The sequence below is a fragment of the Armigeres subalbatus genome, chromosome 3 (assembly GCF_024139115.2).
Source record: "Armigeres subalbatus isolate Guangzhou_Male chromosome 3, GZ_Asu_2, whole genome shotgun sequence".
In the NCBI taxonomy this organism is placed as follows: domain Eukaryota; kingdom Metazoa; phylum Arthropoda; class Insecta; order Diptera; family Culicidae; genus Armigeres; species Armigeres subalbatus.
In genome coordinates, this window is record NC_085141.1 from 744394 (window position 1) to 756990 (window position 12597).

Here is a 12597-nt window from a genome sequence, read left to right on the forward strand (position 1 = left end):
ACCTGGAGCTGCTGGCAGCCAGCCAGAGAGATGCCGATCGCGATTCAAGAGCTGCAAATGGTTCGCCGCGGTAAGTCCGCGGCGTTGCATTGAGTAGCCCTTCACCGTCACTATCGCCTCAATTTACATCGCCAATGGAAGATGCCAGGACCTCCAAGGCATGATTGAGACAATTTTCGACAAGCTTTCTCCACCTATGGTGTCATCCTGAGCGACGCGAACGGCTGCCACCGAAATCACCCGAAGACCGCGCTGGCTTTACAACCAAGTCGACTGGAACAGCTAGCAGCAGCTGATCAAGGGAGAACTGGAGGCCAGCCCACCGACAACGATCATCGAGTTATTCCAAACAATTCTAAGCCGCACAAGAAGCAATCCCGGAAAAGGCCAAGAAGCGTCTACTGCCAGACAAACCATGCGGGAGGAAAAAGAACGAAGCTGGAGCGATTTTTCAAATGGAATAAGCACCGACTAAACAACAACCAAACTATGGCGTACCCGGCCACTCCGGCGTTCGGGGTTACGATTTCGAGGCCACACTTGCCAATCTTGGGCGCAATAGTAGTTTCCTGAACCGAGAAGTCTTCGGATGCAAAGCTATCCCGATCAGGAATGAAAAACAAAATTATAACAGGGAGAGTTATTCATTAAAAAAAAATGAGTTTGCATTTCTTTGGAGTGATTTAACTTACGAACGGATGGACCGATTTGCAAGATAGTTTGAAATCCGTGGAAATGTAAAAATTGATGAGGTGTGAAGAAATCCAAAACAAGTTTGTAAACGAGTTGTAAGCCCTATGTGTGGCCTTCAATCGTTTCACTTTCAAAGGACATTATGGGCAATATATAGATCGCTGAATAGAAGAAGATGGGGCCCTCCTTAGCCGTGCGATAAGACGCGCGGCTACAAAGCAAGACCATGCTGAGGGTGACTGGGCTCGATTTCCGGTACTGGTCTAGGCAATTTTCATCTTGGAAATTGTCTCGGCTTCCCTGGGCATAAAAGTATCATCGTCTTAGCCTCATGATATACGAATGCACAAATGGTAATTTGGCTTAGAAACCTCGCAGAAACTTAGAAACTAAACTGCAAGGCGGCAATATCCCAGTGGGGGATGTAATGCCAGAGAAGAAGAAGAAGGAGATCTTTAAACTCCACGTATTTAATAATGCAAAGAAGCATTATGTTGCTGCTGTAAACTCGTAATAAAAAAAAATTGGTTTGAAAAATCATTTATAAAACATTGTCAATGCCTCAACCCGCCAGCCATTGCCTCCAGTGTAAGCTCCTAGCATATTGTAGACATCTTCAAGTTACTTTTGATTCAGGTCATCTGTGATCTTATTATTAGCTAATGGAACTTGTTTAAGTCCGAAGATGTATTGGAACCAGTTTTACTAATAAAAGGCTTTTTTTTCTTGAGCAAGGGTAAACGGAAATCTGTAAACAGACACCTGAGGAAGTTAATGGGATCACCTGACCCACTAAAACCAAAACCCTTTCGCCAGTCCATATTCCCCGCCGGCCCGCAATTAAGCAATACATCAGGGTAGGACTATTGAGAACGTTCACGCCTATGCTAACGCAACGTTATAACGCAACATCAACTTCAAGGGTGGTAACCTCACCACCCGTCGATGGCAAGCTATGATAGTAACCTATCGGTCTGTATCAGAAACTCGCGTAGGAGACAAGCACCCCGACAACAAACGCCACGCGTAAACCGCAATGACCTCTATATCTACATACGGAGGTCCCCCTACCTCACCTACACATTCCGGGCAGTCCGCAAAATCTGCGAACCCGAACAGGAACTTGCAGGAACTTTTTAAAGCAGCCATTTTCAGACAACACCTGTGATAGGTTGAAGTTGACCTGACCATGCTTCCTACTAATCCATTCGATACCTCCGGAATCAGTCTGTGGGTCCAACGACCTTTGACTGCAGTGTCCCACGCTCTTTGCCATTTGAGCAATGAAGCTGCACTCTTGACATATCGCATTTGCAGCAAGTGCCTGTCGTTGAAGCACTCCACATCTTCCTCCAGAAGTATGTCTATCGACATCATCCCAGCATACCCAGGCATCCCTTTGGCATACATAATCTACGTGGCTCGTAAAATTGAGCTTATCGTCAATCATCACGCCCAGAGGCTTTCATGACCTTACGGAGTTAACTGTGTTAACTAACCCTACGTTGATCCTCGCTTGCTGCAACCCATGGTGGTTATGCACCACAACAACCTCAGTCTTGTGATGTGCTAACGCCAACCTCCTTTAGTTGGCTAATCGCGTACGAAGCTTTCAATTTTAACTTCGTCGAGAGTGTCCCCTGTGACATCTAGCATTACATCATCCGCAGAGCCTTCTTTTTTCACACCAGCCGGGAGATTTAAGCGTAATACCCCGTCATACATGATATTCTACAAAACCGGTCCGAGGATCGATCCCTGTGGAACACCTGCTGAAACTTTAATCGACTGCTGACCAGCGAAAATAGCTTTTCAGAATCCTGCACAGATAATCAGGGACTCTCAAGCGATGCAGGGAATCAGCTATATCTACTCAGCTAGCGTTATTAAATGCATTCTTCACATCTAGTGTAACAATGCACAGTACCTAATACCTCTCCTATTCAAACCACGTGCTATCTAAGCCGTTTCCTTTTCCGACCGAATTGCTTCCAAGGTAGAACGGCCTTTACGGAACCCATATTGGTTGCTTGATAAGTACCAGCACACTCCGTATAGTCCGCCAATCTATTCAGGATCACCCTCTCTAACAACTTACTAGTTGTGTCGAGTAGGCAAATTGGTCTGTATGCCGAAGGCTCTCCCGGGGATTTTCCAGGCTTAGGCAATTGCGCCAACTTCTGCCGTTTCCAACGATCTGGGAAGTTTCCTTCGTCCAGGCAAGCGGCAAGAACCGCGTGCTTAAGGACCAAACTAGGAATACAGTTTGGCCCTGGTGCCTTAGTTAGCTTAAGTTTTCTTGCAACGGCGATAAGCTCATCGTTAGTCACTAGCGGTACCACGTTCATTGACTCGTACGGTGTAGCGGGCCAGTTCGATAAGTCATGCTTCGGGAACAAACTTTCAACGATCCTGGCTAACATTTCCGTGGATTTCTCAGGAGGTGTGCTGTTGGTCCTAGCCATCACTATCCTGTATGCATCCCCCCATGGAGTATTATTGGCCATCCTACACAGCTCTTCAAAGCAGGCTCTCCTACTACATTTGATTTCGTAGTTCAGATATCTTCTAGCTGTTTGGAACATCTGGCATCCTTCTAGCCTGTCCGCCTCGGTCATAGCACGTCTCAACCTTCTTTTAGCTTCTAAGACAGGTTCTGCGAAGATCAGCTATCGTGCTCGTCTACCAGTGCACTAGTTTGCGGTTGCCGGTTGGCATAGTCCTCCTGGGCATTGTCACGTCACATGCTCGTGTTAGTAAATTCCGTTTACCTTTGCTATAACGTAACCCTCATCATCAGGAGATGACACTATCTCCTGGATGGGGTACCACCCTCAAGTCCAGATGGTCACTATTCCGGACCTATCCGCAACCAACCTGCTATGTTTAGCAGGGATGCGGTACGGGTCTTACAACAAGGGAACATCAGTCTTATTCTCGTGTACCGACTGTTGTAGCAGCGCTTGCGCTGCCTCACAGTAGTTAATATTTAGCTGAGCTAGTTGCATGACCGAGCCCGTCTGGAGGTCGGACAGGCCAGCCCACCGGATGGGTAATTTCGTCCAGGCATCAGCATTGAATTACCTCTATTGGGCATAGGGCTCTCACCTGAACCGCATCACCCAACACCTCTTCTGTCAACTTTTTATACGCGGAACTCTTCCGCGCAGCATCTCGCTTCAGGACGAGGATCATCTCGCCTTTCTGCGTTCTGCGAATGCAGTTGACATCATCCCCTAGGCCAGTGAGCTTTTTATCGCCCCGCAAAGCCTTCAGAACGTCAGCATAGCTCTTACCATCAACCTTGACGATAATTGATTCGCCTCTGTTCTTCCTGTAATGACCATTGGAATGTGTGCCTTTTCCTCTACGGGCACTCCCCTTCTTGGCCAATGGCGCCTTCGCCTCCTCTGTCACTTTTTGCTCCTTCTTCGCCTTTTTGGGGTTCACAACTTCCCTCCAGGGCAGGCCTTCCTCCCAGCGAACTTCAATAGTACTCGTAGAAGGTTTTTTTTTTAAATCTTTATTTAAGTGATTTTAAAACTCGTAGAAGGAGGAACTGGTTTCCATCGTTCCTTAAGGTAGCCTCACACCTCGGGAATTTGGTCCGCGGATTTTTTCCCCATGTATTTTTACATATGCGATGTTTTCGGAATTTGGGCACGGAAAATAAAAATCCCGGCCCCTTTAAAATACACGGGGACCAAATTCCGGCGGAAAATTTTCCCGAGGTGTAAGGTAGCCTTTAGGGCCGGCTACCTTCTCCCGACGGATCTTAGTCAGAGCATAAAATATTCATCTTCATGAAGCAACTTCGGTCCGAATTTTGACAAACATCGCATGAATGTTCAAAACATAGAATGACATAGTCAGACGACTACTTCACTAACTCATTCATTTGACTGTCACTGAATGTGCTTACTATATGCAGACAAAAATATAATTATCATTGTTTATGTTGATGTTTACCGTTGAAAGTGCCCCGCGGATGAAAATCTGATTCAGTTCTATATGATAAATTACTTTACTCATTTGAAACGTGTTTAGATTTCAGATAATTTATCAATTTGTAAAATGTGCATAAATATTCAATGACTATACAGAGTGTAAAATAATCGAAAATTTTTGGTAAAGTCCACCTTTCTTCACTTGTCAGCTCCAGGGTGGCCAGTGAGTCGGGAAATGCGAGAAATATGCGGGAATTGAAAGTTCATGCGGGAAATGCGGGAAAAAGTCGGGAATTTCTTGAAATTATACAAAAATCGGGAAAAAAGTTATCAGTTGTTCTTTTTATTAAATCATGTATAACTATTATAAAGTAAAACACAAAAAAAAATACTGTTTTAAATGCATATGTTTTTCCACGTAACGTTTGAAACTATTTGAGGTATCCGGCTTTGTCAAATCTATTTACATAAAAACGAATTTCTTTCTGTCTGACCCTTATAGACTCGGAAACTACTGAACCGAAAATTTGTATGCAGACTGCAGAGGTTTTTGGTCCATGAGTCCATGAAGAAGCTTATTACCATTTCGTTGCAGCTTGTGAATTCATAAAGAAGATGCTTGATCGATATTCTCTTGAAAGCGACTCCAGTTTTGTCGGGAGACTTGTTGACAGTTTCGAGTATATCTAATTATGTTCAATTCCACACATCTCAAGAATCTCTGGTCATTCGTTGTTAATATCTTAATTTTGACACATTTCGAATCATGCGTGACTCAAATGAGTCAAATCCTATCAGAATTATTGCCCAGTGAATCGCTCATGATTCGAATCGCGATTTGCATCATTGCATGATTTTAACGTGTTCTTCATTGTTGAATGTATTTAACTATTTTTTCGCTTATAACAATGGCAAATAAATCCTTATGTAAACAAAACATACACCTCGATTGCGTTTTGACGCTTTTTAGAGTGAAGTCATTTAGGGATTGGTAACAAGCAATGAAGAACATGATGGTTATTTTTATTAAAGTGATTTGCAGCAGTAGGCTGGTTCATCTCTGAAGTAAAGTATTGGAGAAGATGGATGTCAAAATATTGGCAGACGCAAAATTCTCTCAACGAATGCTTCAATATATTTAAAGTTAACTATAGACCAACACTTGACAAGGGCGTAAAAGCCAAAATTTATTCTTCCCGGTTCGTCGTCTACATACATGGACAAAGAACTGTAAAGAATGAACTTTGGCTGTTACACCTTTTTTAATTGTTGGTCTAAGGACAATTAATTTTAAATATAGTAAGAGGTTTTAAAAATTTAACTCAAATTAGTCAAAGAATCAAAAGAAATGAAAAGCACTTTTGAAATAAAATATAATCACCCACGATTTTCTATTTTATATCTTCAAAATTATATCGGGAATTTTTCAAAAATATCGGGAAAAAGTCGGGAAATATGCGGGAATTTCAAAATGGAAGATAAGTGGTCACCCTGCAGCTCACTTCCAGACATTCATGGTCGGCTCTCGACTGTCAATATTCAGTTGAATATTAGTCATTGAATATTTATGCACATTTTACAAATTGATAAATTATCTGAAATCTGAACACGTTTCAAATGAGTGAAGTAATTTATCACATAGAACTGAATCCGATTTTCATCCGCGGGGCACTTTCAACGGTAAACATCAACATAAAACAATGATAGTTATGTTTTTTTTCTGCACATAGTAAGCGCATCCAGTGACAGTCGAATGAATGAGTTGGTGGAGTAGTCGTCTGACTATGTCATTCTATGTTTTGAATATTCATGCGATTTTTGTCAAAATTTGGACCGAAGTTGCTTCATGAAGATGAATATTTTATGCTCTGAATTGACTAATATTCAACTGAATTTTGACAGTCGAGAGCCGACTATGGATGTGTCTGGAAGTGAGCTGACAAGTGAAGAAAGGTGGACTTCACCAAAAATTTTCGATTATTTTACATTTTACACTCTGTTAAATACTCTAGGTGGCTGTGGTAGTGAAAACAGCTTTAAGGTAGCCTCACACCTCGAGAATTTGGTCCGCGGATTTTTTCCCCATGTATTTTTGCATATGCGATGTTTTCGGGATTTGGGCACGGAAAATCAAACTCCCGGCCCCATTTAAAAAGCACGGGGACCAAAATCCGGCGGAAAATTTTCCCGAGGTGTAAGGTGGCCTTTAAGGTAAAGGTGGGTTGAGTACCAAAACAAAGCTTTGAAAGTATTGGTACAATAAAAACTGTCATATACTGTAGTAGTATTGGTGTCATATTTATAAAAAACTAAGAATATTAGTAGGGTGGTTCAAAAACGACCTAGCACCACCACGCTCACTCGATTCCGTCCCATGCTCCGTGTGTCCTCCAAAAACCGATTTGAACAAAAACTAGTTGAGCGCAAGCCGGTTCAAGTTTATATAAAAACTAGTTTGGGGAACTGAACCTTTTATTACGCTGGCTAAAGCGCCTTCCCTCCAAACGCTGGCGAAAAGAAAATCCGCATAGCTGAAAGCAACATTCCAGAGACTTCACTGAACGAAAACCGCATCGCAGGAAAGATCCATTGATTTCGTAACGCAAAAATAGCATTTTATACCCCACTCACCCCCATGTCACACTTTTTGTTTGAAGCATCTGCCCCTGGTGCGATAGTGTAGACTAGACTAGAAGTATCTGCCCCTGGTGCGATAGATATCACAGATAAATTCTGGGTACATATTTTGTTGAATTGCACGTTTCACTAATGCTTCTGAGAAGCCCAATTATCATGCTAAAGATTCGCAACCTCGATTAAAATCGACTCCTAACTATTGGAACGACCATTCAATATGAATTGTCTATGGAGTTAAAGCTCGTGAATATTTCTTCCAGTCATATGGTCTCCCTCCTCGCCATCGCCCAATGACGGAGTGCCAGAATCAGAACAATGTTAAATTCAAGCTCGCCATATAAACTGTCATACAAACCTGAAACGACCTGTGCACGGTAAGCTTCTATTCAAACCAGCCCAAACCATCGGATGACACCCAAATTATAAATCATATTCGACTGAGCGTGGCGGAGCAAAATTATTTTTTGAACCACCCTAGTTACTAGTTTGCTGCTGCCGGTGCCGTTGTTGACATTCGCTCCGCGATCAGTTTTTGATCGTTTTTTTCGTGCAAAAATAGCAGTTTATATTAAGTTTTCGGTTTGAACAAGTGACTGATTTCGAAAAGTGATGTTTAATTTGCATTCCATGTGCGGAGAAGTGAGTAAAAACTTGATTTTTCAGTGCCCTTTGAGAAGTGAAGTGCAGTGATAAACCCACCAAATCGCGAACGGCTAATAAATTGGCACGAAACTGCTGATTAATGATATTATTCGAGCCGAAATACATAGGACTCTTTGGATAAACATGTACATTATCACGGGAAGTGAATAAATATGCTGTGAACAGGTTAGTAATTTGAATATTAAACTTTTGTTCGAAGCTGTTCGATGAATTCGAATGTTGGTGGGAGAGGAGTGCGAGAGGTGTGGGGTTGACCCGTAGAAGGTCCGGTGCCATATTGACTGCCATCGTGGTACTCTTCCAACTATGTCCTTAAGGTAGCCTCACACCTCAGGAAAATTTTCCGTCGGATTTTGGTCCCCGTGCATTTTAAATGGGGCCGGGATTTTTATTTTCCGTGCTCAAATCCCGAAAACATCGCATATGCAAAAACACATGGAGAAAAAATCCGCGGATCAAATTCCCGAGGTGTAAGGTGGGCTTTAAGGCTTCCTTACACCTCGGGAAAATTTTCCACCGGATTTTGGTCCCCGTGCATTTTAAATGGGGCCGGGATTTTGATTTTCCGTGCCCAAATCCCGAAAATATCGCATATGCAAAAATGCATGGGGGAAAAATCCGCGGACCAAATTCCCGAGGTGTAAAGGCTACCTTACACCTCGGAAAAATTTTCCGCCGGACTTTGATCCCCGTGCATTTTAAATGGGGCCAGGATTTTGATTTTCCGTGTCCGAATTCCAAAAACATCGCATATGCAAAAATGCATGGGGAAAAAATCCGTGGACCAAATTCCCGATGTGTGAGGCTACCTTAAAGGTAGCCTCAGAGACGGAATTCTGAAAAAAGTTGTATGGCGGACTTCTAGCGCTGATTCCCCTCTACAACTTTGTCCAAGGGTACTTTGCTCTATGTCTAATATTTACAGCGTGAAACGCTAGTATCATTTAATATACTAAGGGCCGATTTCTTCACCTCCGCTTAGGGCTTAAACCAGGTTTAAGCGTATGGGTAAACACCGCTTAAGAGTTAAGCGGAGGTGAAGAAATCGGCCCTAAATGATAATAACACTTATTATTGCTTATTTCACTTATTTCCGGAACAATACCATACAGCGTTTTCTTAGTTTTTGTGAAGGAATTTTGGAATGAAAGCTTGGAGTAAAGCTTCGAATCAATCTGAACAATATTCTGAATTATGTATGTGTATTCACTTATACGATACAACGATAAAAGAACTCTTAATAATATTAATCGATGAACCGGTGCCAGCGAAAGTGGTACATAAACCATTTTTGTCGATTTTGTGTTTTTTACACCAACTGCTTCTGTGAGCAAAGGTTTAGTAAGGGAATAACGAAAAAGTTTTTTTTTACAACTAAATCTGGAGATATGCACTTTTTAATTTCTGGTATATATCACAATGGCAATTTCGTTGCCAGGAAAAGTGGTACATGTGCAGTTCTGCCCACTAAAATCTGCTTTTTAAAAAGAAAATTTGACAACGTGAATATTTCCGCAACAGATTTTAACCCTATTTTGAATTTCAAGATGGTCCACTGCTGTTTAAAATAATTTTAAAAATGTACATGTACGCACCACTTTTACTGGAAACGATTTTCGGTTTCTGTTGCATTTTGTTCCTATTAACAGTGGCACATGTCCGTTTTGTTCTAATAAAAAGGAAATTTCTGAAGAAACTTCGCATATTTCTCATTACTACCTTTAAGCACATCAGTCATAACACGTTGGTACAGTTGAGATGTAGAAAATTGCTAATTTGAATTTTATTTTTGAAGTTTTTGGAAAAATGCGTCTCCTGTAAAATTTACCCAATGTAACATGTACCACTTTCGCTGGCACCGGTTCATATAGTCCTGTCTAATTAGCAGGTTGAAGTCGCTCTCGTTTCCATTTGTTGACAAAAACCAACGAGCAGGATGTTTTTTTTTAACTTTATTAAAGCGTTTTACGCAACCAACATCTCAGTGTAAAATTCATGATAGTATGTGTTTTGTTTACAAACATCACATTTGATTCTCATTAGGATACAGAACTGTCAGTGGGATACGGTCGCGCAATGTTAGCTGCAAAATAAACCTATTGTGTGAGATAAGGATGCCACCGGGCTGGTTTTACGAGCAGCATGTGAGAAACTTGGAGCGACTTCAACCTGCTCATGAGACAGCACTAATATGCACATTCCTATATCCATCCTTCCTAATTCCTAACACCTAATTTTTCCTGCATTTTTAATTTATCCAATATCGGTGTTGAACATAATTAAATTTGTAGTTTAGAAAAACATTTAAATAAAGCTAAAAAAAAATTATCCAATATTACTCCAAAACATATTTGTTTATAAATGATACAGTCCTTAGTCGGCATATTCGAAAAAATATCGAAGTATCATCATTCTTTAAACTACTTATAAAAGCTTTTAACATCTTTTAAACAATGTTTTGAGCAGCTTACTTCAACGTAACTAGTTATGTTCTTTTCAAATACTAAGCTTTGGCAATTTGACAGCACAATTATGCTAACTTTAAAGCGTTGTATTAACATAGATTTTTCTCCACAAGTAGAATTCTTTCGGTGAACGCGTACAACAAGCAAACCGTAGCGCTGCTGTAAGTTTTATGTTTTTAATAAAAGCTTGGAACCAATATACCCTCTCATACGTTGGGATAGATTTTACTCAATTGGCGAATATGTTATTGGTACATTCATCGATTCAAGTCATGTGCTATCGTAGCTCGATCTATTGTTAATCATTTTTAAAACTTTTTATAAATTTACATCAAAATCTATTCTTATAATCATTGTAAAAATGTACTCATCATTTATGTCAGCTTCTAACAAAATATACATTGATCGCATAAACATAATTGTTAAAGAAATAAAACAAAATAATCGAAATTGAAAAGTAAATCATGCACACGGTGAGAAAAAGGCAATTTATCGGTATTTTTCTCATTCGTTTGACTATGCTAGGAATACAATATCATCTTATCGAAATAATATGTAATATTCTAAGATGATGCTTGGTACACTGCAACCACTAAAGTAAAAATAACTACAAATTTAATCAGTATACTTTTTTCTTGCCGTAAGAGTCATTAATAAAACATTTCACTTGAAAGTATAATGTTCAGTTTGTCGAACTTTTTGCTGAAGAGCGTATAATAAATCTGGCTGAATCCGTGGTAGCTAAATTTGCAAGTTTCCTCCCGCATCACAGAATCCTCAACTGAAAATCAACCATTTCTATGCCCGTCAAAATATTGGAATCACAATAAGAAACGGCCCTCATCACTCATCAATTTATTCTTTCTATGTCACAGGGCATCAAAGCCAAGCCGGTTGTTTCATTTATTGCTGGCCTGTCGGCCCCACCCGGTCGTCGCATGGGCCACGCCGGTGCCATCATCTCCGGAGGAAAGGGAGGCGCTCAGGATAAGATCAATGCGCTCGAGAAGGCCGGCGTAATTGTGACCAGAAGTCCAGCTCAGATGGGCAAAGAATTGTTCAAAGAAATGAAGAGATTGGAACTCGCTTAAGTAAATGTAAGTTTAACCAACATCTATCATAAATCGACAGCAAAAATGTGTAGTAAATATAAATAGGAGAATTGTCTTCAATGTTATCTTCGGTCGATTGTTTTATATTTTTCATTTTTGTATACACAAAAATAAACCTGAAGTGGGCCATAACTATCCGATCAGCTCGTAAAATATACTCTTACAAAGTAATAAGCAGGTTTATGATGCATTAACTGAATACGGGAGGATTTCTAGTTACACACTTATGCAAATGTACATTAATGGAAATCTTGTCGTCATATTGCAATTTATTTTCCTCTCTCTGGTGTTATAACTCGATATCCTATTGTAAGACAAGATTGAACCGTCATAGTAACATGCAAAGGTGCCGTTTTCTGGAATTTATTCCCTTCGAAACGATTGAATTTTAAACAAGCTTTTTGTGTATTTACACTCGACATTATTGAACTGCACAATATGATAGAAACGACTGCGTTTGAATCTATGCCGATAGTGTTATCATTAGTCATCCTAATAATGAACAATTGGATGGGTTAACGATGGGAAGTGGGATTGTTGAAATGAACTGAATCTGTATTCGATAAAAAACCAAATTACATAAATAAAAAAAAAATGTAAACGTTTTTTAACAATTATTCATTTATCCGAAATTTCCACACTGATTGATGGGAGGTATATTAATTGCTACGGAATCGCCAACCAGTTGAAAAAAATAATGAAACAATTAACTGTGGATTAGTTGAGCTGAACAGAGTGTGATACGTCGTGGCATGTTTGATAACGGGATAGAAGCTCCCAAAGCTATGAAGTGTCATTATACGGGTCATTGATGAATCAGTGCTATCGTTCGTCCGTTCCAATTGAAGCTGATGCTTTGTAATCTTGCAGTTGGGTGTACACAGTTTTTTTTGCTTGATTCAGATCAGCCAATCTCTTCAAGCCACGGGCTAATTTTTAGAATGACCACTTGCTGGTGGGCCAGAAAATATTTGGTACATATTTTTTTATACATTTTCATAATATCAATGTAAAATATATTTTATTCCAGAACGGCTAATTTTTTTTAAAGATTTTATTGCGTTTGAACAATCTTTTTTG

At 40.3% G+C, this 12597-nt stretch overlaps 1 protein-coding gene across 2 annotated transcripts in view; it reads left to right on the top strand.

Moving 5' to 3' along the window:
- Positions 1–12122, top strand: part of LOC134220508 (succinate--CoA ligase [ADP/GDP-forming] subunit alpha, mitochondrial) — a 28502-nt gene extending 16380 nt beyond the window's left edge. The window contains exons 5-6 of one of the 2 annotated variants that reach the window (XM_062699586.1): positions 10522–10566; positions 11281–12122. In XM_062699586.1, the coding sequence (XP_062555570.1) occupies positions 10522–10566; positions 11281–11496 (261 nt within the window). In that variant the 3' untranslated portion in view covers positions 11497–12122. The remainder of the gene's footprint in view (positions 1–10521; positions 10567–11280) is intronic. The other variant, XM_062699587.1, reaches the window with a different exon arrangement.
- The last annotated feature ends 475 nt before the right edge of the window (positions 12123–12597 follow it).